The following is a 27,393-nucleotide window of genomic DNA, read 5'->3' on the forward strand; positions in this document are numbered from 1 at the left end:
GAAGCTTAGTTTTCGCGAGATCACAGTTTGAATGGCAAAAGTCCAAAAAGTCCGATTTTCGTAGAATTTCTGTATCTTAAGCGACACAAACTTTAGAAAGCTAAAATTTTGTGATATGATAGTGTGATAGTTGATCTTTCTTACGCAGCAAATTTGATCAAAAAATTTCATCAGATTAAATCGTTTTGGAAGTTCAAAGTCGAAGTGACAGTGCGCGTGTTTCCAATTTCTATACAACTTTGCACGGTACAGTATTTAAATCAGCCACCATTTTCACCTAAAAGGAAACCTCCTAAGATCCTAAGAATTTTTATTTAAAAAGTAATTCCTATATGACACAAATTTCTAAGAATAGAAATCCCTTTTGAGAAAAATTCTAAGGATTGAGCACACATTTCTGTTGAACTCACAACGTAAAAGGTCTACAAAATTTACTTCGTGAATTGTGCTTTAAATTTTAGAGTTAAAATGGATTAATGTGAGGATTTTAGAGAGAGGCTATTAGATTTTTAAAACAGTTACAGTTTGATTTCAAGCTAAATTTCTTTTTTGTAAAACTGTCAGTATTTTTGGCAACACTATAGAATGTTACAAAGCTATTCAAATTGAATTCGGTGTCTTTGGGAAAAAAAACTTTGTTTTTTCGAAAATCCACATCACTAATTTTTCCACCGTAAGGCGATGATCCGTAGAAGAGTCTAAAATTTTTTTTAAAATTTATTTCACTTTTTTAGTGGTTTATTCAAAGGCAAATTCATACTACTTACTGTTGAAACACTTGTCTTTCCTCAAGCGATATTTAATTTGTATTTGTCAATAATTTGATTTCATGGGAAAATTCCTTGGCTACAATTTTGTTGAAGACTTCAAAGTGATAATAATTAAGAGAAAAGAGTTGTAATGTTGCAAACAGAATACAATTTTTTTCATTTGAAAAATCTAACAAAATTTCTAATCGCTGATTGTACCAAGACCAGAAATAGTATCCTGATGACTTACTTAATGATTGGAGATTGTTTAGATTTTCAAGATACTTCAATTACATTAAAAAACAAACTTTTACTTGAACTTAATCAGGATTAACAGAAGTAAAGTTTTATTATGAAAAAAAATATTCTCCTGCTTTTCCTGAAAATTTTGTTATTTATGATTTGAGCTAAGCTCGTGTGAGGATTTTCTGGAACAAATATTTTGGACTAGGAAAAAAGTACTTTCTAAGAAAGTTTTCTTACATTTAAGCCTAGTTTTTTTTATAATCCATCTGGACAACAAAAATCATTGCTGAAAATACAGTAAAGCTTAGTTCTTTTAGAAATGGAAAAGCAACAAATGCGTATATCTAAAAAAAACCATTCATTTGGTCTTAATACTTTCTATGAAGGAAATGAAGGTAATCTTATGGTGGTTTATGAAAAAAATTGAAAAAATACAGTTAATTGAAAATATTTTTTCAATTCCATGTTAGTTTGTTGACAGGGTTTTATCAGTTATTTTCGCGTATTTTTTCTAATAGTTTTACATTTGTTCGTATAAACGAATTTTTTATTGTCAGAAGATTTCAGCATCCCCATCTGTCCCCAAGAAGTACTTTTTCACATTTTCATTACAAAAAATTACACTTCTTTGAGCTGTTCGTATCATGGACAGATTTTGCACATATTCAATATGTTACATTGCTCAAAGTATGGAATGAGTAGTAAAATTTTCAAGTAAACAGGAGCCATCTTTCTTCATAATAGAACCCCTTGAATGCTGTTTACTTCAGGTAATCCTGATGAAATTTGTGTAAAAGTCTTATTCTTTCTATTTTCTTCATTTAGAAAGGATTTAAATTAACATGATCATTAGACCGCTGCAAAAATGACTTTTTGCTCTCATATGTTTTTTCGATGCCTTTTGCATCAGTGTAAAACTTGAGATGATTTAGTTGATTCCTGAGTTAGCGCAACGCGTTTAAATTTTGAATGGAAAATTGTATGGGAGAAGAAATTTTTGCACATAGAATCATGAAAAAATTCAAATAAACTTGAAATGAAGTTGGTCTTTGATTTTTGGTTTTGGCCATTCTCAAGCCTTATTTTTTGCTAACATGACAAGCAGCTAAACATTTCATGAAAACAGTTATAAGCATTTCAAAATCAAAAATCAGAATCCATTGAAAAGTATTTAAAAATGACAGACTTTGCTTGCTAAAGCTTTTAATAATTTCTTGCAATTTTTTTGCAAAGGTTATATACATAAATCAATAAATTCTCAAGCAATTTTTTATTCTCATCCTACGGTTACACAGCTTTCAAAAAAGCAGTCAAAAACACTTAAATATAAAAAAATTAATTTTGAAAACAGAAATTAAAACTCGTTGCGCTAATTCAGGACTGGATGGATCGCTTCCCAAAATTTTAAGGCTTTTTCTGGCAGCAAAAACAACCAAAAAATGTTATGGGAGGAGTTAAAATTTAAGAATTTAGAATTCCATACAAAGCTTGCAGCGATCTAACGGTCATTCTTCCTCTTGTGAAAAAAAAAACTGTAAATGGTTGATTTTTTTTTTGTGATTGAACTATCCTGAACATTTAAAAAAAATACTACAATCAATTACTATGTCGACAGCATATTTGCAATGGTTTTATAAGATTTTTTCAAATGAAAAAATAATCACTCTGTTTGCTACATCACAACTCTTTTCTCTCAATTTGTATCCCTTTGATGCCCTGGACAAAGTTTTTGCCAGGAAATTCTACTTTTAGATCATGTTATTGACATATGGAGTTCCATAAGTATGGATTTGTCTTTGAATATACCATGAAAAAGGTTGAAAAAATCTTCAAAAATTAAATGTTCTAGACCCCCCGACGGATAATTTCCAACTTGGGCTTAAATAAAAAGAGGAAGACCTTTCGAATGGAGCAAAAAATAACTTATCTAATTTTCAATACGTAAAATAATTCTATCAGAGACACCGTGTAAACTTTTAAAATCATGAGTAAACATGACTAAAAACTGCAATTAAATTTGGCTTGCGCAAAAAATTATGATTTTTTTTTTATTCTTATTTACATTTGGTAAGCTTTGAGAATTGCAATGGAATATCTTTTTATTCAAATTTTTTTGTCTTCAACAAAGTTTTTCAACACGATTATAAAATCCTGAATATCCAAAATCAGAAATGTATTTCTGTAATGGCATTCACAGTTTAAAACTTTCTGTTGATAAAAAAAGAGTTTTTAATCTGTTTATATTTGAAACTAGAACTTTGAGTGAAAAATGTTGCAACCCAATTTGCATTCAAATTAGATTTTATTTTTCTATGTAAGGCTGGAACAAATGTCAATTTCTCCTTCTTTTACCCCCCCCCCCCCCTCCCACTTCAAAATTTCCAAAAAATCTTAAGGGGGAAATAAATAAAGTTTGAAGTATTTTATGTAAATTTCGACAAAATATTCAAATATCCAAAAGATTTCAAGACCAAAATACAAATTTTGGAAGATGGAAGTTTTTGCACCTTTTTTATACTTGATTTATTTGAACTATTCGATAAAAAAATACTTGATAGGTTTTGTGCAATGATATAGTATGCAATTTTGTTGCATACAAGCTTTCGTGCAATTTATTCCAATTTATTTGTTTTTTCGCATAAATTTTTATCGATGTTCCAACTCCGAGTAACAAAAGATGGATTTGAAATTTGTTCCGGCCTAAGTGGACATTTGATGAAGAAAATGTCAATGACTGATTATAAACACTGAAAGCGGATGATATGGCAATCTTTCATTCGACTTTTATACACGGGAAGAAGGTAAAATTTAGGAGGAAATCCTTCAATAAACAAACGAAAAAATTCTTATAAAATTATTGAAAAAATCATTGTTTGTTTTACCAAAAGCATCTAAATTTGCAACCTATTCTAAATTATTCTAGTTTTTATAATACGATTCCAAAGGTTTTTGTTTAAATTTCGAAGGGTTTTCATTCGAAATTAAGTGATTAAATAATAACTTCATCTTGAATATGAGGTTTCCTTTTTTGGCAAAAACATAAATCACCAAATTTAACATCGATAGCGATGTAAACTTAAGCTTTTTGAAATGTAAAAAAGAGTCCCCGTAAAACGATGCAAATTTCTACACGAGTATTTTTTTGTAAACTTTGAAATGATAAATATTGACAGAACAACTAATATTGTCAGAAACCTTGAGAGGCTTAAAAATTTCTGCTATTATGATTTCATGAAACCGTGAACAATCAAATTGATCAATTCTGCTTAGTTCCGAGAAGCTTTCTATACTAATTTTCTACTGATTTAACTGAAAAAACATCAAGTAAAAGGGGAAATCCAGTTTTCAGCAGTTTGTTCAGCGGGGGTGTCGATCAACAATTAAGAAACTCAGACGACAATTTACACGCTGGAAGGCAGCCTTCCGTTGATTGAATTTGCAAATCTCCTATGGGGGGTGCCATTTCCCTCCAACAGCTGTATTTTGAAACTCAACATGACAATTGCTAGCTATAACAAGACATTTCCTTCGCCCCGGTTGGGCTCTCTGGAGCAAAGATTTCTCTCACATTTTCCGCCAAGTCGAGCCAACTCAATTCGAATCTCCCACTCAACGTGCTTTTGGTTATTTCATATCTCGAAGACTCGAAATGGAAAGCCTTACCATGCTTCCGTTTTCAATTTTCTAGTTCCAAATTAGCAGTTTATCATGAGATCTGACACCGGAAGTTGGTGGTCCTAAGCAAAAGGTTTAACCGAAACTGAAACTGAGAAAGTGAAAAGTGATATTTGGAAATTGAAACTGTGACTGTGACGCTTCCAAAATTGCGGCCCTCAATCGGATGCTGAGCATGCTGGGTCGGCGCAAGAAAAAGAACAAACACCACCAGATGCCGGAAGTGCTACGTCGCGACGCCAACGGGGGTGGTGTCGACGATGATGATGACGACAACGAAAATGATAAGAATTCAAGTATCAGCCAGGGAAGCAGCAGCAATGGCACTGATTCGGATTCCTACGAAGAGTTTGAATATCTGCGCAGTGACGATCTGAAGCTGCATCAGCAGGGTCAACAGGGCAAAACTTCGACGCCTATCGGACGTAATAGTACCGGAAGTAGTACTAGCTGCAGTAGTACTAGTAGCTTAGGGGCAAATACCGGAAGTGCGGTGCCGGTGATTTCTGCTCCGATTGCCCTCACAGCTTCCACCAATCCGAATGTGACCTACAGTAGGTGTGAGAAGACTTCTTCGGTTAAAAACAATAGAAGAGGTGTTTTGTTGATTAATCAAAAACAACAACCACAACAGACAGACGCCCGACAACAAAAACAATCTCTAAAACCGACGGTGGGAAAAATGGCGGAGTCTGGCGGAAGTCAGCTGGCGTTGCTGCCAAGTGGTTGTGCGGAAAAGTTAAAACTGTTAGACGGGGACGATTCAAATGGAAGGGAAAAGGTCGAATTGCCGTCTCCTCCCACTTCCCCCCAGCAACAAAATGACGGAGAAGATGATGATCCGGATGAAATTGACGGGTACTGTCAGGTGCAGGTGCTCAAAACCGAAGTCAACGGTGAGACGAAAACCGAGATGAACATCATAAGGTGAGCTATCTACTAACTTTTTGTGGATTGTTTATTGTTTTTTTTGTTAAGCTGCTTCTTCTTTTGATCTCTATCTGGGTAAATGGGAATATGTTTGGTTATGAATTTTATGCTACCGTTGCTGGTGAGAAAAAAAAACTTTATTGTTTAGGTCCGTAGGTTATGACTCGGGGTTTTTTCGAGATGGAGGAAACAAATGTTCCCAAGTAAAAAATTATGTAGATCAAACAGATTCGCAATATCGACCTAATGAATTCGACTTTCAATAAACAATGTGAAATATTTGAAACTACGAGTAGCAACGATTTGAAAATGCTTCAAATTCAAGTATGAAATTTCTATGAGAATTGTATTACTATTGTTAAAAAAAAATTGAAGAATGAACTTGTTTGTTAAACCGTAGTTTTGGAATGACAGGAAGATACAGTTATAGTCATCCAAAATATTTATTTGAAATTTCAGAGATTAGATCAGATCTTTCTAAATCAGTCTGAAAATAAACCTTCTAGCCTTTTCTGAGCTTCCAATTCGTTTTTTCAAATAGATATCTCAAGGATTAGAGGGGTTCAATTTCTATTTACGTATACCAACCGATTTGTCATATTTCTATCTTTATCTGAAGCAAAACCCAGGTTTTTGATAATTTTGTTTTAGGTTTTTTTTCGCTTGAATTAAAACTACTCAATAACGATTAATATATGGCAAATCGAGTATCCTAACATCTCTACTGCGAGTATTCTCAAAGCTATAAAGTTCTAGTTCAAGTTTTGTTTATTTTAAAAGAATTTTAACCTTTCCTTTCATTTATAAGTCATTTCGTATCAAAATTAAAATATCGATTTCTGGATTTTCTTACGTAATTTTTTTAATCCTGAAGTCGATTTTTGACACAATATCGAATTTTTTTTTAGATAACACCAGTTTTCGAAGTTTTATGTGTTTTCGAGCCATTTGACATAATAATTAAAATTTCGATTTTGTCGATTTCCCTCCTCCTTTGGTGATTTTTGAGGATAAGAAAACCGAAACGTTTAGCGCTTTGAGGCATCCCAAAACCAAGTCCGATGGAGCTGAAATTTTGGACAGGTCAGTTATTTGAGCCAATCTAAAAAATTGTATGATCAGTTTTTAAAATTCGATCATGAAATTTTTCCCATACATCCATTGCCACCCTAACTCATAAATTAGGCTCAACCTAATTAAAAAACTAATCTGAATACAAAATTTAAAGGAAATTCTACAAAATATTATTTATTGAAATAAATTTTCACTTGTAGATAGAGACTTATGTCGAAAAATTTGCTGTAGAATTTCATTTTTGAAAGCTGTTATTGAAAATCAACAATTTTTATCAGATTCTTTGAAGACTGAATGAAAACGTATTAAATTCTTATTTTTTTTTCAATACAAAGAACTTAACAAATTGCGGACCAAATACGAGATTGCTTGATTTTTTTCGCTCATCACGAGTGTTCTACACTTATATAGTAGCATAACTCAAATCCAATACCTTAAAAAAAGAAACTTTTTCCCACAAAATTTAAAAAAAAACACTTTTAGTAACTCAAAAATACTTGGTTTGTAAAATTTGGTTCTGTGATTTCTGAGTTACGAAATGCCGAATTTTCTCAATTCTCAATGAGTTAACACCAAGCTGTCATTCTTCCCAACCTATCCTATTAGGAACCGAAAAAAATATTAGATTGTTTTTTTTTTCTTGAAACACAAAAAAAACTATAAAACAAGATACATAATCATGAATTCGAGTAGGATTCAGATCTTTTGGTTTTTATTTCAGGTTCATATAATAGATTTCAAATTCGAAATTCGGGAACGGTTCAATAAAAAAAGTTCGTACAAAATGATCATAAGTTAAAACGCAGAAAATTTTTATTTAAATTTTGAATCGAAATTCCATTTCTCAGTAAGAAGCACAAATAAATTTAAAAATACTTAAAATTTCAGAAGTTAACTTCTGCATTAACTATTTTGAATTGTTTGGAAATGTTAGAAAAATATACAAAATAAAAAATATAAAAAACGAGTCATCCCGATTTCATATTGCGGTGCGGTGCCTTCCAATTCTTTTATCTAACACACGAAATCTATATTCAAACTGGTCAAACCAATTGTCATAACTTTACGAGCTAAGTTCTTACAATGAAGAAATGAAAAAAAAAATCTTACCTTTCTGATTTGTAAACTGTAAATCTGTTACTCATTATGCGAAATTTCATCACTGAATCAATCAAAAAAGTCAATCAATTGCATTTTTGAGCTCATTTCTTAGATCTGAATTTTCAATGATCAGTCGCTCAATATTTCTTATGTTTATTTGAAGATGAGGATAGTAAATTTTGCTTTAAAAAAAAACAGGTTTCTTTATCTCTTTTAAATAGTTTATTCCTGAATGCGTGAATCCAGATAATTATTTGAATTTGTTCAATACACTTTATTTTTAGAGGTTTGTTTCAAATCTTTCAATTGAAATAAAAATATGATTTATACTTTGATCTTCATTTGTTTTTTTCTTCTTGAGTTTTACTTTTCACAATGATTTTTGATCTAAATATTTGATAACGAACAAAGTACTTTAATTTGAAAATATAACAAAAATAGTATCTTCAAATTCTGTTATTTAATATGATTGACGTCATTATGTTTATACGAATTTTTTATCCTAAACTGGTGTTTTGAGGCGTGATTTCTGGTAATAAATATTGATTTTTTTTCTTTATGCAATTTTGAATCTTGATCTGTATTTTGAAATCCGATTGAATTTTCATATCTACCTTTTAGAAGTTTTAAATTTCGTTTTTTTGCAACTTGCCCACTGTCGGTGATTAAAATTTAACGGTGTTTCGTGCAGTGAGTTAAAAGCAATTGCAGATGGAAGCCGAGAGGAGACAAACAATCAGCACACCCACTTTTACAACACAAGGCAACAAATTCACACTTCCCAAAGTGTAAAGAATATAATAGCCAATTTTCAGAAATTTTTGGGCGCTGATTCCAAAATTAGTAAAAATTCATTAGGCAAATTTGTTTAATTTGTGTATTTTTTTGGAAAAGGTATAGAACATTATCAATATTTTAAAAATAAACGTCTCAACTCAATGATCAACTTTCCCCAAGACCACGAGTAATTTTGACTTCTGAAAAAAAAAAATTATTGGACATTTTTTTCCGTTAATTTCTCAGAAATCTGTGAAAAAAACGTGAATTTTGATGATATAAAAAAATACTCGAATTAAATCTTTGACATTTTAAAAACCATAAGGCAAAAAATATTGTGGGCCATGGGGAAACGTGGACCACTTTTAATATCTCAGATGTGTGTTGAGATAAATATCTCAAACCAACTGCAATCGTCGTCGCTTTGCGTGAGCATATATTTCTATATGTTGTTAACTGAAATACACATCATATGCTTCTTTTATTTAACAAGCTAAAAAAAGTTAGAAAAATTTACTTTCATAATTAAAAAAACACCCGTTAATTTCATCGATTGGGAACCTAAAGTGCATAAAAAAAATATGCTCATACGCTTATGATCTTAGTTTTGTCATGATCTTTCACGTGGAAAAGGAATTTTTGATGAAACATCAATAAGTCACTCAAACGCAACCAATTTGCAAATTATAGCTTGTGGGGAATCATGGGCCACACATCTTGAACCACCTATATTTTTATGTTTTTATACAAATTCAGAACATAAAATACGTTTTTTTCTATCTGTAAAGTTTTCTTATGTCAAATGAAGAGTTATGAATAATATTTTGTCCATCCTATATAAGAAACTGTCAAAACGTTCGCGAGCCATGTTTTCGAATCTATGCGATCATACACAGCTCTCTTTTTTATTTCATCACCTGAAATTGCTTTAAAATAACTAAATGAATTAGGAAATCACAGTTTAGGGTCAACTCATAAACTTTGCATATTATTTGGTCAATTGTGATTTGGTGGCCCACGATTCCCCACCATTTTTCAAAATCCAAAAAATATTGCTTTTTTTTCAAACAGTCAGAATTTGAAGAAAAAAAGTTATTAAAAATTTTAAAAAAATATCTTATGATACCTTGAAAATGTAGTAAACCATACCATCTTTTATTTCCATTTTATCTTTTATAACAAAGAAGTTATGGAACAACGAAAAAAAGTGGCCCATGATTCCCCACTCTCCCATATATAATATCAAATTCTCAATGTCTTTCAGGAACGATGTCAGAAAAAGTAATCTTATCTAATAGAATTCCCAAAAAAAATAGTTGAATTTATTTTTTTAACTGTTGTATCTCTGAAACAAGAACATCGAAGCAAAATCTGAATCCTTGATTGAATGAAGGATAATGAGTTGATAATAATTAACTCTAAGTTTTCGAGTAGCTGTCTTAGTTGATCAGTTATCAAAGATTTATTTTACCCCAAATTGATTATTTTTACATTTCCACACTATATACAGTGCCGTTCATAATTGTATAGAAATTGGAATCACGCGCACTGTCACTTCGACTTTGAACTTCCATAACTTTTTACTCTGATGATATTTTTTGATCAATTTTTTTGCGTTGGATAGATCAACTATCACACTATTATATCACAAAATTTGAGTTATCTGGAGTTTGCGTGGCCTGAGATAAAGTAATTCTACGAAAATCAGACTTTTTAGACTTTTCCTATTCAAACTATAATATGTCTGAAACTACGCTACATTTTTTATTGAAATTTTGCTGAGTGATTGTTGAAATATCGTTGAAATAGAAGCTAGATCAAAAGTTGAGCGTAGAGCAATATTTCAGGCATGAACCTAGAAACACGATTTCTATATTGCAGTTTGAATGAGAAAAGTCCAAAAAGTCCGATTTTCGTAGAATTACTCTATCTCAGGCCACACAAACTCCAGAAAGCTCAAGTTTTGTTATATAATAGTATGATAGTTGATCTATCTAACGCAAAAAAAATGATCAAAAAATATTATCAGAGTAAAAAGTTATGGAAGTTCAAAGTCGAAGTGACAGTGTGCGTGCTTCCAATTTCTATACAATTATGAACGGTACTGTATCACCAAAATGGTAGGTGATGGACAAAATCTGCAAAAGGTTTTGAATTCAGGACGCCTAAATCTTCCAAAATGATTTGTTTGATCAAAGACACCAAAAATGTTGTTCCCTGCGAAATCAAACATTATCTGCAATAAAAATCATAAAAGCGCTGAAAACGGTTAGCAATTTTGATCAAACTTGCCCTGGTACTACATTATACTTTTTTAAAATAAATTCATCAAATTTTGAGATGAAAACATGAAATTTTGGGAAGTTCCACCTAATTTTTTAAGCAATTTGAGGTTAGGTTTATGTTTTCGACCGAGAATGATATATAGTAATTTAATTTTGGTTTTTTCGGTCTTTGATGTAGATCAAACAATGATGGTTTTTGAAATACCCGACGTTTCGACCAGTTTTGTTGGTCTTTTTCAAGGGAATTTGCTGTCTGTTGTTTTTGTCGATTACGTTTTAGTCCAACGGCTAGGAGACCATTAAAACGAAATCGACAAAAACAACAGACAGCAAATTCCCTTGAAAAAGACCAACAAAACTGGTCGAAACGTCGGGTATTTCAAAAACCATCGTTGTTTGATGTACATCCAAGACCGAAAAAGCCAAAATTAAATTACTTTTTTTAAGCAATATCAATTTTGCTCTCCTTTATAAAAAAAAAGCTGTATTAATTCCAAGAGCACACATAATGTTCAAATTTTAATAAATGATAAATTTATGAGTTAAACAAGTTTGATTGAAAGTTTTATGAAATCATAATAACATGTTAGTTTGCTGCTCCGCGCGATTTCCTTTTGTTTTTTTAACGCTACTGTACGCCAAAACAGATATCGGAAAGCATTCTAGCTAAAAATTTTACATGGCGATAACACTAGAATATGTTCAAGCGAAATTTAAAAAAAAAAGCTTGCTTTAAAGAAAAAATAAGCTATAAGACTGATGATTTGGCAAGGGATATGCAGATGCGAATCAAATACCCAAGTGTGAAGAATAAGATTAAATGATTATAATTTTAATGGCATGTGTGGCGGAATGAAAACTAGAGAGAATTTATTTTATAGAATTTGAAAGAAAGGTGGATAGACAGGCATTAGTGCGCCAATAGGAGAAAGCTTAATAGGTGTTGAAATTTTTGGCTAGAGGGCATGTTGATGAAAAGCTCCCATGAATTGCTCCCGCCTTTGCTCTGCACTAGCTAACTTTACATGAGAAACCCAGAAAGAGAATTCCCACGAATGCCAATGATTGGCAAAAAGGAAAAAATAATACAACAAGAAAAAATACGGTTCAAAAATTGACACTTGGCCAAAAAAAGTAAGAACGCGGAATAGATAAAATGTGAAATGCGAAAAAATCGACAAGTAGCAACTATTCGCAGCGAAACTGAAAAGATGGCAACGTCGCTAGAACTGTTCTCGCATAAGGAAGCTCAGTAGGCCCATGGGTTGCTACGTTTTTTGCTCGTTTGAAGTGTGCGTAAAAACACGCTCTCAAACCACTGGGCTCGCTATACATGGGAATTCTCTTTCTGGGTTTCTCATGTAAAGTTAGCTAACTTTAAACGATATCATATAACGAATAAGATGAAAAAGTGACGAATATTTAAGATGATTAAATCGAAGCAGTACAAGGAAGAAAACCTCAAAAACCGCATACTACCTTTCATTAAAGCTCATAAAGGTCCCGCGAAGTTTTAAATGGATTTGACGAGTTGAAACCACAGCAGATAAGCCATCCGCTTAAATAACGTATATTTTATCGATTAAATCATAAATCCATTCAACTGCCCGCAGTTCTGGCTCATCGAGGAATTTTGGGCAATAATAAAGCGGAAACTTAAGAAAACTGAAAAAATCAGCTCAGGACCCAACACAGATGACCAAAATGTGGAACAAATGTGCCAAGGAAGTAAACTCCTGAGGTGTGCAACATTTGATGGAAGGAATAAAAAGTATGTGCAAATATCCAAAAGAAAAGAAGAGAAATGGTTTATATTAATTAAAAAAAAAAAAAACAGTCAATAAGCTTTGTTTTGATGTATTGATGTATGTAATAAGCTTTGTTTTGATGATGTATGTACGTCAATTCGTTACCCGGATACAGATGATTTATTTTTCCGAATTCTTAGTGGACATAGCTTAATCCGCAATCAGTGTTTTGATGTTTTACTTTGAATTTGGATTTATCGCCGCGAATGTTTGCTCTTGGATTTTATCGACTTTTTTCGCCGAAAAAAGTCGATAAAATCCAAGAGCAAATGTTTTACTTTGCAAGCATTTTTTATTGGTAATATTAAATTTTTGTTTAAACGATATTTTGTAAAACAATCACCAACGTGTCAAATTTATATAATTTTGAAAATTTTCGAACATAACCTAAATGCCAGTATTGCTAAGTTATCGTAGTCCAAATTTTGTGACAATATTATTTTTAAGGATTGTCTTTTCTGGATATTTCAAAAATATTTGTGTAAATTAGCGTCGCAATGGATGTATGGGAAAAATTGTATGATCAAAATTTGAAAACCGACCTTACAGGTACATTTTGAAGATCGGCCCTAAAAGCTGACTTGAGCTAAATTTCACCTCAATCGAGCTCGTTTTAGGAGTGCTTCAAAGCGCTCAACGTTTCGGTATTTTGACCCTCATAAATCACCTTAAGAAGGGCCAAAGGAAATTGGTAAACCAAAATTCTAATTTTAATGCCAAAATAACTTAAAAATGCATGAAACGTCTTATTCGGTAATATTCTTGAAAAAAAGATCTTTTTTGTCAAAAATCAACTTAAAGATTTCAAAAATCACTAAAGGGGAAACCAAAGTAAATAAGAAAAATCGAAATTTTAGTTTTTGACACGAATGCCAAAGCGTTTTTAAAGTGTCACAAATAAACAAAAAAAAAAGAAATTTTAGTTCCAAATGACTAAAAGTGCATGGTGTTATCTAGAAAAGAAAAAAAAATGCCGAAAAATCGACTTTCAGGACCTTAGTCGATTTTCCGAAAAACGTCCCAGAAAATCAATTTTTGGCCAAATGTTTTTTCGAGATTACACCAGATCTCAACAATTCTTGCATTTCAATTTAGATGCATTTGGCATCACATTTAAAATTTAGATTTTCAAAATTTATATTGGTCCCTCCTCTGGTGATTTTTGAATAATTTTTAAGTCGATCTATTACTAACAATTGTTTTTAGATAACACCACATTAAGACAGTTGATGCATTTTTAAGACATTTGACATCAATATTAAGATTTCGATGTTTCCGATGGTCCCTCTTTCGGTGATATTAGGAAGGTTAAAAAAACCGATACTTTGAGCGCTTCGAGACACCCCTAAATCAAGTCCGATTGAACTGAAATTTTGCACAGGTCAATTTGTTTGGGCCTATCTACAAAATGTATTTGGTCAGTTTTCGACAATCAACATGTGTCATTTGGCTGCCACCCTAATGTATATCCATTAGAGTGCCCCAAATGACCCGACTTTTAAAAAAGTTATACGCTGCAGGCTAAAATTGATCCTAGGCCTAGTACAAGATCTCATGCCAAATTTGGGTCAGATCGGATCACGGGAAGGGGTCGCTCAACGAGCCTGAAGTTTGTATGGGATTTCGAGACATTTTGTTCGGGAGAAACATGAAAAACCAGTTTTTCATCAATAACTTTGGTTCCCGTCAGCCGATTTCTTTCAAAAACGGGTTTTCTTAAAGCCTAAATTATGAACAATATTTCATCCGAAGACTGCATTTCGATAAGAGTTAAGATAAAAAAGTTATTTAGCTTCTAAAATGGGGTAACTTTTTTAACGGTGGTATTCATCACTGTTAATGAGGCGTCAATATGTTCGACCGCCTCGACTCATTAACAGTGATGAATACCATCCTTAAAAAAGTTAGCCCATTTTCGAAGCTTAATAACTTTAAGATAACTTAACTCTAATTGAAATGCAGTCTTCGGATGAAATATTTTTCATAATTTAGGCTCTAAGAAAACCCGTTTTTGAAAGAAATCGGCCGACGGGAACCAAAGTTATTGATGAAAAACTGGTTTTTCATGTTTCTCCCGAACAAAATGTCTCGAAATCCCATACAAACTTCAGGCTCGTTGAGCGACCCCTTCCCGTGATCCGATCTGGCCCAAATTTGGCACTAGGCCTGGGATCAATTTCAGCCTGCAGCACATAACATTTCACAGGTTTTGAATTTCCCATACAAATTTGGTGCAGTCTAATATCCATGTTTATGAATCAACTTAAAATAACAGAAAAATTTTAAAGCTTGTAAAGAATTTCAGTGCCAGATCAAAGTAAAGTATCACAAAATTCCTTAGCATAGCTTTCGATCATTGCCGGGCGGTCTTAAAACATTTGCATTACTTTTTCTATCGAGAAGCCATTTTGATCTCCGATTAATTTAATGATAGCCATTTTTGTTATTCCGATCGCACACCGTTCACTGGGCAAATAATGGGTTAGAAAAGAAACAGGCCCACCACCCACAACTCTCACTGATGCCGATGATAATAACCATATTCAGCTGCCCATCAAATGCAAGGTCACTTTCATGGGTTAACAGCAAATGAATGGCCATTATAAGCTAAACTCGTATCGAAAAATAAAAACACCGAAGCAGGAAAGCCTAACGTCAACAGCTAGTCCTACCATGACTATCGGGAAATGCAAATCTGGAGCGGGTGGTTTGTTTCTGTCTTTTTTTTTTGCTCTCAAGCTCAATTCAACTGTTTTCGCTTTCCCGATCTCTCGCGCAAGGGTTAGACACATCTAGGGATGTCCCAATTAGTTCCATACGTACGCGCGGCCGATGAAAGTTTTAGATCAATCTTCTACTTGCTCCGATAAATTGATACATGTTCATTTTCATCGGTTTCCGCTTAAGGATCGTCGCTACCGGAGATCTAAATACATCTGTTGTAGATGTCGAGTGGATTTTGCACGCTTTTTCCTCCGAGCGATGTTTGCGTTGACAGCCAGAGCTCCGGTTTTTGCGCTTTTATGAATTTGTTATGGGACGTAATTTGAATGAATTTTATTCAACATTTCTCCCGCCTAACCCACAATTGAGTGAGCTCTAAAGATCATTATTTTAGATATAGATACGTAACTAAAAACATGCTTAGCCGTTCAGGGGGATCAGAAGAATGAAGTTATGCTCTGGTATGTTTGCCGAATCGAATCAAACATAATTGTTCCCCCCTTGACACGGACAGGCTAATTTTCGTTGCACACATCACAGTATTAATAGCTGAACGCGATTTTTGTGATGCTGTGTTTGGCGGAAATGTCAGCAGAAAGTGACAGTTGTTGACAGGAACTAGTTCCAGGAGACTTTGACAGATGCACATTCAAAAGGTGCAATTTGGGAAAGTTTGCATCTGGATGCAAGTGAAATGGAAACTGGATATTAAAACAGTGATACCGGATCGAGTAGGACATTTCATGTTAATCAACTTGGAGAAATTAAAACAAATTTATCATATTTTTGGAAAGCATTGCACCGCTCTTATGTTATTACTTCACTAGAACCGATATTGAATTGCCTTTCTGATGAATATAATATTTTTGCGGAAACCTTGCTTTAATATTATTAAAAATCCAGGGCACAATTTATTTTTTAATGATAGAAATTCTGAGAAAATGCAAATTGACAAAAAGGTTGGAAAACAGCTGCCATTGAAAATTATCAATAATTCTGTGTTTCGTATTTTGATAATCTAAAGCTGCCAAAATGTGTCAACTTGTGGAAATTTTCTAATCCCCTTTTAAAATTTTATCTTCTATGACTGAATCATGATTCATGATGGTTCATTGATTGAAAAGTAAGAGTTTTACACCATTTTTAACATTCTTTGTGGCCATGAACTTTAAAAAATTAAAAAAATATCCTTGCATGTAAAGTATAGCTTCTAACTTCAGCTTTCTTGAGCACTAAGTGTTGTAAAGTTTTGTGAGCATTTCGTAGCTGATCTACACTCTTTTTCCGAAGCATTTTTTCCAAAAAAAAATGTTCTTAGATTTTGCAAAATGGAAAACTGAAGTGTTGTGAAGTGAAGATTTCATGAATATTTTGTTAGCCCGAGGAGAAATTTTTCTATTTGGATGAGCTTGTATAAAGATACAAGCCGACAAACTTCCAATAGTGTCATATTGACACTCAAGAGTGGATTAGGGCGATCTACTAAACTACTAAACTATAAAACTTCTAAAATACTGAAATATACTAAATGAATGTTACTTTTAAGTCTGATCATAAGGATCAATTCGTGATCCGTTGATATATTAACATAAACTCTACCCAAGTTTTGTACTAAACTACTAAACTACTAAACTACTAAACTACTAAACTACTAAACTACTAAACTACTAAACTACTAAACTACTAAACTACTAAACTACTAAACTACTAAACTACTAAACTACTAAACTACTAAACTACTAAACTACTAAACTACTAAACTACTAAACTACTAAACTACTAAACTACTAAACTACTAAACTACTAAACTACTAAACTACTAAACTACTAAACTACTAAACTACTAAACTACTAAACTACTAAACTACTAAACTACTAAACTACAAAACTACAAAACTACTAAACTACTAAACTACTAAACTACTAAACTACTAAACTACTAAACTACTAAACTACTAAACTACTAAACTACTAAACTACAAAACTACAAAACTACTAAACTACTAAACTACTAAACTACTAAACTACTAAACTACTAAACTACTAAACTACTAAACTACTAAACTACTAAACTACTAAACTACTAAACTACTAAACTACTAAACTACTAAACTACTAAACTACTAAACTACTAAACTACTAAACTACTAAACTAATAAACCACTAAACTACTAAACTACTAAACTACTAAACTACTAAACTACTAAACTACTAAACTACTAAACTACTAAACCACAAAACTACTAAACCACTAAACTACAAAATTACAAAAATTACAAAAAATACAAAAATTACAAAAATTACAAAAATTACAAAAATTACAAAAATTACAAAAATTACAAAAATTACAAAAATTACAAAAATTACAAAAATTACAAAAATTACAAAAATTACAAAAATTACAAAAATTACAAAAATTACAAAAATTACAAAAATTACAAAAATTACAAAAATTACAAAAATTACAAAAAATTACAAAAATTACAAAAATTACAAAAATTACAAAAATTACAAAAATTACAAAAATTACAAAAATTACAAAAATTACAAAAATTACAAAAATTACAAAAATTACAAAAATTACAAAAATTACAAAAATTACAAAAATTACAAAAATTACAAAAATTACAAAAATTACAAAAATTACAAAAATTACAAAAATTACAAAAATTACAAAAATGACAAAAATGACAAAAATGACAAAAATGACAAAAATGACAAAAATGACAAAAATGACAAAAATGACAAAAATGACAAAAATGACCAAAATGACATAAATGACAAAAATGACAAAAATGACAAAAATGACAAAAATGACAAAAATGACAAAAATTACAAAAATGACAAAAATGACAAAACTGACAAAAATTAAAAAAATTACAAGAATTAAAAAAATTACAAGAATTAAAAAAATAACAGAAATTACAAAAATGACAAAAGTTACAAAAATTGCAAAAATTACAAAAATTAGAAAAGTTTCAAAAATTTAAAAAAATTCAATAATTACAAAAATTACAAAAATTACAAAAATTACAAAAATTACAAAAATTACAAAAATTACAAAAATTACAAAAATTACAAAAATTACAAAAATTACAAAAATTACAAAAATTACAAAAATTACAAAAATTACAAAAATTACAAAAATTACAAAAATGACAAAAATTACAAAAATTACAAAAATTACAAAAATTACAAAAATTACAAAAATTACAAAAACTACAAAAATTACAAAAATGACAAAAATTACAAAAATTACAAAAATTACAAAAATTACAAAATTACAAAAATTACAAAATTACAAAAATTACAAAAATTACAAAAATTACAAAAATCACAAAAAATATCAAAAATTACAAAAATTTCAAAAACTCAAAAATTTCAAAAATAACAAATATTGATAAAATTACAAATATTACAAAAATTACAAAAGTGACAAAAATTACAAAAATTACAAAAATTACAAAAATGACAAAAATTACAAAAATTACAAAAATTACAAAAATTACAAAAATTACAAAAATTACAAAAATTACAAAAATTACAAAAATTACAAAAATTACAAAAATTACAAAAATTACAAAAAGTACAAAAATTACAAAAATTACAAAAATTACAAAAATTACAAAAATTACAAAAATTACAAAAATTACAAAAATTACAAAAATTACAAAAATTACAAAAATTACAAAAATTACAAAAATTACAAAAATTACAAAAATTACAAAAATTACAAAAATTACAAAAATTACAAAAATTACAAAAATGACAAAAATTACAAAAATTACAAAAATTACAAAAATTACAAAAATTTCAAAAATTACAAAAATTACAAAAATTACAAAAATTACAAAAATTACAAAAATTACAAAAATTACAAAAATTACAAAAATTACAAAAATTACAAAAATTACAAAAATTACAAAAATTATAAAAATTACAAAAATTATAAAAAATACAAAAATTACAAAAATTGCAAAAAAAACAAAAATTACAAAACTTACGAAAGTTACAAAAATTACAAAAATGACAAAAATTACAAAAATTACAAAAATGACAAAAATTTTAAATATTCCAAAAATTTGAAAAATTTCAAAAATAACAAAATTGACAAAAATTTCAAATATTCCAAAAATTTTAAAAATTTTAAAAATAACAAAAATTACAAAAATTACAAAAATAACGAAAATTACACTAATTACAAAAATTACAAAAATTAAAAAAAGTATAAAAATTATAAAAATTAATAATTACAAAAATTACAAAAATTACAAAAATGAAAAAAATCACAAAAATTACAAAAAATACAAAAATTACATAAATGACAAGAAAAATAAAAGTGACAAAAATTACAAAAATTTCAAAAAAAAACAAAAAATACAAAAATGACAGAAATTACAAAAATTACAAGAACTACAAAAATAACAAAAATTACATAAAAATTACAAAAATGACAAAAATTACAAAATTTTAAAAAATTACAAAAATAACAAAAATGACAAAAATGACAAAAATTATAAAAATGACAAAAGCTACGGATATTGCCAAAATTACTTCAATGACAAAAAAATTAAAAAAATGACAAAATTTACAAAATCTACAAAAACTTAAAACAAAAACAAAAATAACAAAAATTACAAAAATATCAAAAACTACAAAAATAAAAAAAAAATTCAAAACTGACAAAATGAACAAAAATTACAAAATTTACAAAAATAACAAAAAAGGTAACTGAAATTGCAAAAATGACAAATATTTCAAAAATAACATATATTACAAAAATGACAAAAGTTTCAAAAATTACACAAATTCCCTAAATTAACAAAAACTGCAAAAATGACAAAAATGAAATAAATGACAAAAATGACAAAAATGACAAAAATGACAAAAATGACAAAAATGAAAAAGATGACAAAAATGACAAAAATGACAAAAATGACAAAAATGACAAAAATGACAAAAATGACAAAAATGACAAAAATGACAAAAATGACAAAAATGACAAAAATGACAAAAATGACAAAAATGACAAAAATGACAAAAATGACAAAAATGACAAAAATGACAAAAATGACAAAAATGACAAAAATGACAAAAATGACAAAAATGACAAAAATGACAAAAATGACAAAAATGACAAAAATGACAAAATGACAAAAATGACAAAAATGACAAAAATGACAAAAATGACAAAAATGACAAAAATGACAAAAATGACAAAAATGACAAAAATGACAATGATGACAAAAATGACAAAAATGACAAAAATGACAAAAATGACAAAAATGACAAAAATGACAAAAATGACAAAAATGACAAAAATGACAAAAATGACAAAAATGACAAAAATGACAAAAATGACAAAAATGACAAAAATGACAAAAATGACAAAAATGACAAAAATGACAAAAATGACAAAAATGACAAAAATGACAAAAATGACAAAAATGACAAAAATGACAAAAATGACAAAAATGACAAAAATGACAAAAATGACAAAAATGACAAAAATGACAAAAATGACAAAAATGACAAAAATGACAAAAATGACAAAAATGACAAAAATGACAAAAATGACAAAAATGACAAAAATGACAAAAATGACAAAAATGACAAAAATGACAAAAATGACAAAAATGACAAAAATGACAAAAATGACAAAAATGACAAAAATGACAAAAATGACAAAAATGACAAAAATGACAAAAATGACAAAAATGACAAAAATGACAAAAATGACAAAAATGACAAAAATGACAAAAATGACAAAAATGACAAAAATGACAAAAATGACAAAAATGACAAAAATGACAAAAATGACAAAAATGACAAAAATGACAAAAATGACAAAAATGACAAAAATGACAAAAATGGCAAAAATGACAAAAATGACAAAAATGACAAAAATGACAAAAATGACAAAAATGACAAAAATGACAAAAATGACAAAAATGGCAAAAATGACAAAAATGACAAAAATGACAAAAATGACAAAAATGACAAAAATGACAAAAATGACGAAAATGACAAAAATGACAAAAATGACAAAAATGACAAAAATTACAAAAATGACAAAAATGACAAAACTGACAAAAATTAAAAAAAATACAAGAATTAAAAAAATTACAAGAATTAAAAAAATAACAAAAATTACAAAAATGACAAAAGTTACAAAAATTGCAAAAATTACAAAAATTAGAAAAGTTTCAAAAATTTAAAAAAATTCAATAATTACAAAAATTACAAAAATTACAAAAATTACAAAAATTACAAAAATTACAAAAATTACAAAAATTACAAAAATTACAAAAATTACAAAAATTACAAAAATTACAAAAATTACAAAAATTACAAAAATGACAAAAATTACAAAAATTACAAAAATTACAAAAATTACAAAAATTACAAAAATTACAAAAATTACAAAAATTACAAAAATTACAAAAATTACAAAAATTACAAAAATTACAAAAATTACAAAAATTACAAAAATTACAAAAATTACAAAAATTACAAAAATTACAAAAATTACAAAAATTACAAAAATTATAAAAATTACAAAAATTATAAAAAATACAAAAATTACAAAAATTGCAAAAAAAACAAAAATTACAAAACTTACGAAAGTTACAAAAATTACAAAAATGACAAAAATTACAAAAATTACAAAAATGACAAAAATTTTAAATATTCCAAAAATTTGAAAAATTTCAAAAATAACAAAATTGACAAAAATTTCAAATATTCCAAAAATTTTAAAAATTTTAAAAATAACAAAAATTACAAAAATTACAAAAATTACAAAAATAACGAAAATTACACTAATTACAAAAATTACAAAAATTAAAAAAAGTATAAAAATTATAAAAATTAATAATTACAAAAATTACAAAAATTACAAAAATGAAAAAAATCAAAAAATTACAAAAAATACAAAAATTACATAAATGACAAGAAAAATAAAAGTGACAAAAATTACAAAAATTTCAAAAATAACAAAAAATACAAAAATGACAGAAATTACAAAAATTACAAGAACTACAAAAATAACAAAAATTACATAAAAATTACAAAAATGACAAAAATTACAAAATTTTAAAAAATTACAAAAATAACAAAAATGACAAAAATGACAAAAATTATAAAAATGACAAAAGCTACGGATATTGCCAATATTACTTCAATGACAAAAAAATTAAAAAAATGACAAAATTTACAAAATCTACAAAAACTTAAAACAAAAACAAAAATAACAAAAATTACAAAAATATCAAAAACTACAAAAATAAAAAAAAATTCAAAACTGACAAAATGAACAAAAATTACAAAATTTACAAAAATAACAAAAAAGGTAACTGAAATTGCAAAAATGACAAATATTTCAAAAATAACATATATTACAAAAATGACAAAAGTTTCAAAAATTACACAAATTCCCTAAATTAACAAAAACTGCAAAAATGACAAAAATGAAATAAATGACAAAAATGACAAAAATGACAAAAATGACAAAAATGACAAAAATGAAAAAGATGACAAAAATGACAAAAATGACAAAAATGACAAAAATGACAAAAATGACAAAAATGACAAAAATGACAAAAATGACAAAAATGACAAAAATGACAAAAATGACAAAAATGACAAAAATGACAAAAATGACAAAAATGACAAAAATGACAAAATGACAAAAATGACAAAAATGACAAAAATGACAAAAATGACAAAAATGACAAAAATGACAAAAATGACAAAAATGACAAAAATGACAAAAATGACAAAAATGACAAAAATGACAAAAATGACAAAAATGACAATGATGACAAAAATGACAAAAATGACAAAAATGACAAAAATGACAAAAATGACAAAAATGACAAAAATGACAAAAATGACAAAAATGACAAAAATGACAAAAATGACAAAAATGACAAAAATGACAAAAATGACAAAAATGACAAAAATGACAAAAATGACAAAAATGACAAAAATGACAAAAATGACAAAAATGACAAAAATGACAAAAATGACAAAAATGACAAAAATGACAAAAATGACAAAAATGACAAAAATGACAAAAATGACAAAAATGACAAAAATGACAAAAATGACAAAAATGACAAAAATGACAAAAATGACAAAAATGACAAAAATGACAAAAATGACAAAAATGACAAAAATGACAAAAATGACAAAAATGACAAAAATGACAAAAATGACAAAAATGACAAAAATGACAAAAATGACAAAAATGACAAAAATGACAAAAATGACAAAAATGACAAAAATGACAAAAATGACAAAAATGACAAAAATGACAAAAATGACAAAAATGACAAAAATGACAAAAATGACAAAAATGACAAAAATGACAAAAATGACAAAAATGACAAAAATGACAAAAATGACAAAAATGACAAAAATGACAAAAATGACAAAAATGACAAAAATGACAAAAATGACAAAAATGACAAAAATGACAAAAATGGCAAAAATGACAAAAATGACAAAAATGACAAAAATGACAAAAATGACAAAAATGACAAAAATGACAAAAATGACAAAAATGACAAAAATGACAAAAATGGCAAAAATGACAAAAATGACAAAAATGACAAAAATGACAAAAATGACAAAAATGACCAAAATGACAAAAATGACAAAAATGACAAAAATGACAAAAATGACAAAAATTACAAAAATGACAAAAATGACAAAACTGACAAAAATTAAAAAAAATACAAGAATTAAAAAAATTACAAGAATTAAAAAAATAACAAAAATTACAAAAATGACAAAAGTTACAAAAATTGCAAAAATTACAAAAATTAGAAAAGTTTCAAAAATTTAAAAAAATTCAATAATTACAAAAATTACAAAAATTACAAAAATTACAAAAATTACAAAAATTACAAAAATTACAAAAATTACAAAAATTAAAAAAATTAAAAAAATTACAAAAATTACAAAAATTACAAAAATTACAAAAATTACAAAAATTACAAAAATTACAAAAATTACAAAAATAACAAAAATTACAAAAATTACAAAAATTACAAAAATTACAAAAATGACAAAAATTTCAAATATTCCAAAAATTTGAAAAATTTCAAAAATAACAAAATTGACAAAAATTTCAAATATTCCAAAAATTTTAAAAAATTTAAAAATAACAAAAATTACAAAAATTACAAAAATTACAAAAATAACGAAAATTACACTAATTACAAAAATTACAAAAATTAAAAAAATTATAAAAATTATAAAAATTAATAATTACAAAAATTACAAAAATAACAAAAATGAAAAAAATCACAAAAATTACAAAAAATACAAAACTAACAAAAATTACATAAATGACAAGAAAAATAAAAGTGACAAAAATTACAAAAATTTCAAAAATAACAAAAAATACAAAAATGACAGAAATTACAAAAATTACAAGAACTTCAAAAATAACAAAAATTACATAAAAATTACAAAAATGACAAAAATTACAAAATTTTAAAAAATTACAAAAATAACAAAAATGACAAAAATGACAAAAATTATAAAAATGACAAAAGCTACGGATATTGCCAAAATTACTTCAATGACAAAAAAATTAAAAAAAAATGACAAAATCTACAAAATCTACAAAAACTTAAAACAAAAACAAAAATAACAAAAATTACAAAAATATCAAAAACTACAAAAATAAAAAAAAATTCAAAACTGACAAAATGAACAAAAATTACAAAATTTACAAAAATAACAAAAAAGGTAACTGAAATTGCAAAAATGACAAATATTTCAAAAATAACATATATTACAAAAATGACAAAAGTTTCAAAAATTACACAAATTCCCTAAATTAACAAAAACTGCAAAAATGACAAAAATGACAAAAATGACAAAAATGACAAAAATGACAAAAATGACAAAAATGACAAAAATGACAAAAATGACAAAAATGACAAAAATGACAAAAATGACAAAAATGACAAAAATGACAAAAATGACAAAAATGACAAAAATGACAAAAATGACAAAAATGACAAAAATGACAAATATGACAAAAATGACAAAAATGACAAAAATGACAAAAATGACAAAAATGACAAAAATGACAAAAATGACAAAAATGACAAAAATGACAAAAATGACAAAAATGACAAAAATGACAAAAATGACAAAAATGACAAAAATGACAAAAATGACAAAAATGACAAAAATGACAAAAATGACAAAAATGACAAAAATGACAAAAATGACAAAAATGACAAAAATGACAAAAATGACAAAAATGACAAAAATGACAAAAATGACAAAAATGACAAAAATGACAAAAATGACAAAAATGACAAAAATGACAAAAATGACAAAAATGACAAAAATGACAAAAATGACAAAAATGACAAAAATGACAAAAATGACAAAAATGACAAAAATGACAAAAATGACAAAAATGACAAAAATGACAAAAATGACAAAAATGACAAAAATGACAAAAATGACAAAAATGACAAAAATGACAAAAATGACAAAAATGACAAAAATGACAAAAATGACAAAAATGACAAAAATGACAAAAATGACAAAAATGACAAAAATGACAAAAATGACAAAAATGACAAAAATGACAAAAATGACAAAAATGACAAAAATGACAAAAATGACAAAAATGACAAAAATGACAAAAATGACAAAAATGACAAAAATGACAAAAATGACAAAAATGACAAAAATGACAAAAATGACAAAAATGACAAAAATGACAAAAATGACAAAAATGACAAAAATGACAAAAATGACAAAAATGACAAAAATGACAAAAATGACAAAAATGACAAAAATGACAAAAATGACAAAAATGACAAAAATGACAAAAATGACAAAAATGACAAAAATGACAAAAATGACAAAAATGACAAAAATGACAAAAATGGCAAAAATGACAAAAATGACAAAAATGACAAAAATGACAAAAATGACAAAAATGACAAAAATGACAAAAATGACAAAAATGACAAAAATGACAAAAATGACCAAAATGACAAAAATGACAAAAATGACAAAAATGACAAAAATTACAAAAATGACAAAACTGACAAAAATTAAAAAAATTACAAGAATTAAAAAAATTACAAGAATTAAAAAAATAACAAAAATTACAAAAGTTACAAAAATTGCAAAAATTACAAAAATTAGAAAAGTTTCAAAAATTTAAAAAAATTCAATAATTACAAAAATTACAAAAATTACAAAAATTACAAAAATTACAAAAATTACAAAAATTACAAAAATTACAAAAATTACAAAAATTACAAAAATTACAAAAATTACAAAAATTACAAAAATTACAAAAATTACAAAAATTACAAAAATTACAAAAATTACAAAAATTACAAAAATACAAAAATTACAAAAATTACAAAAATTACAAAAATTACAAAAATTACAAAAATTACAAAAATTACAAAAATTACAAAAATTACAAAAATTACAAAAATTACAAAAATGACAAAAATTACAAAAATTACAAAAATTACAAAAATTACAAAAATTACAAAAATTACAAAAATTACAAAAATAACAAAAATTACAAAAATTACAAAAATTACAAAAATTACAAAAATTACAAAAATTACAAAAATTACAAAAATTACAAAAATTACAAAAATTACAAAAATTACAAAAATTACAAAAATTACAAAAATTACAAAAATTACAAAAATTACAAAAATTACAAAAATTACAAAAATTACAAAAATTACAAAAATTACAAAAAATTACAAAAAATACAAAAATTTCAAAACTTAAAAAAATGACAAAAATTTCAAAATTGACAAAAGTGATAAAATAGCAAAAATGACAAAATAACAAAAATGACAAAAATTACAAAAAATTCAAAAATTACTAAAAATGACAGTTTCAAAGTTTACAAAAATGAAAAAATTACAAAGATTTACAAAATTTCAAAAATGACAAAATCTACAATTATTTCATAAAAATAAACAAAATTTACTGATATCGCAAAACTGC

General features: G+C 27.0%; 1 protein-coding gene across 14 annotated transcripts in view; it reads left to right on the forward strand.

Moving 5' to 3' along the window:
• LOC129758259 (probable serine/threonine-protein kinase DDB_G0282963) overlaps positions 1 to 27,393 on the forward strand; it is a 378,135-nt gene that overhangs the window by 210,777 nt on the left and 139,965 nt on the right. For 7 of the 14 annotated variants that reach the window (XM_055728842.1, XM_055728790.1, XM_055728743.1 and 4 more), the window contains exon 2: positions 4,684 to 5,597. The exons of 6 other annotated variants lie outside the window; for them this stretch is intronic. In XM_055728842.1, coding sequence (XP_055584817.1) covers positions 4,837 to 5,597 — 761 coding nt within the window. In that variant the 5' untranslated portion in view covers positions 4,684 to 4,836. Of the gene's footprint in view, positions 1 to 4,637; positions 5,598 to 27,393 lie in introns of all 14 variants that reach the window. One more of the 14 variants, XM_055728699.1, reaches the window with a different exon arrangement.

This window comes from Uranotaenia lowii, chromosome 1 (assembly GCF_029784155.1).
Source record: "Uranotaenia lowii strain MFRU-FL chromosome 1, ASM2978415v1, whole genome shotgun sequence".
NCBI lineage: Eukaryota > Metazoa > Arthropoda > Insecta > Diptera > Culicidae > Uranotaenia > Uranotaenia lowii.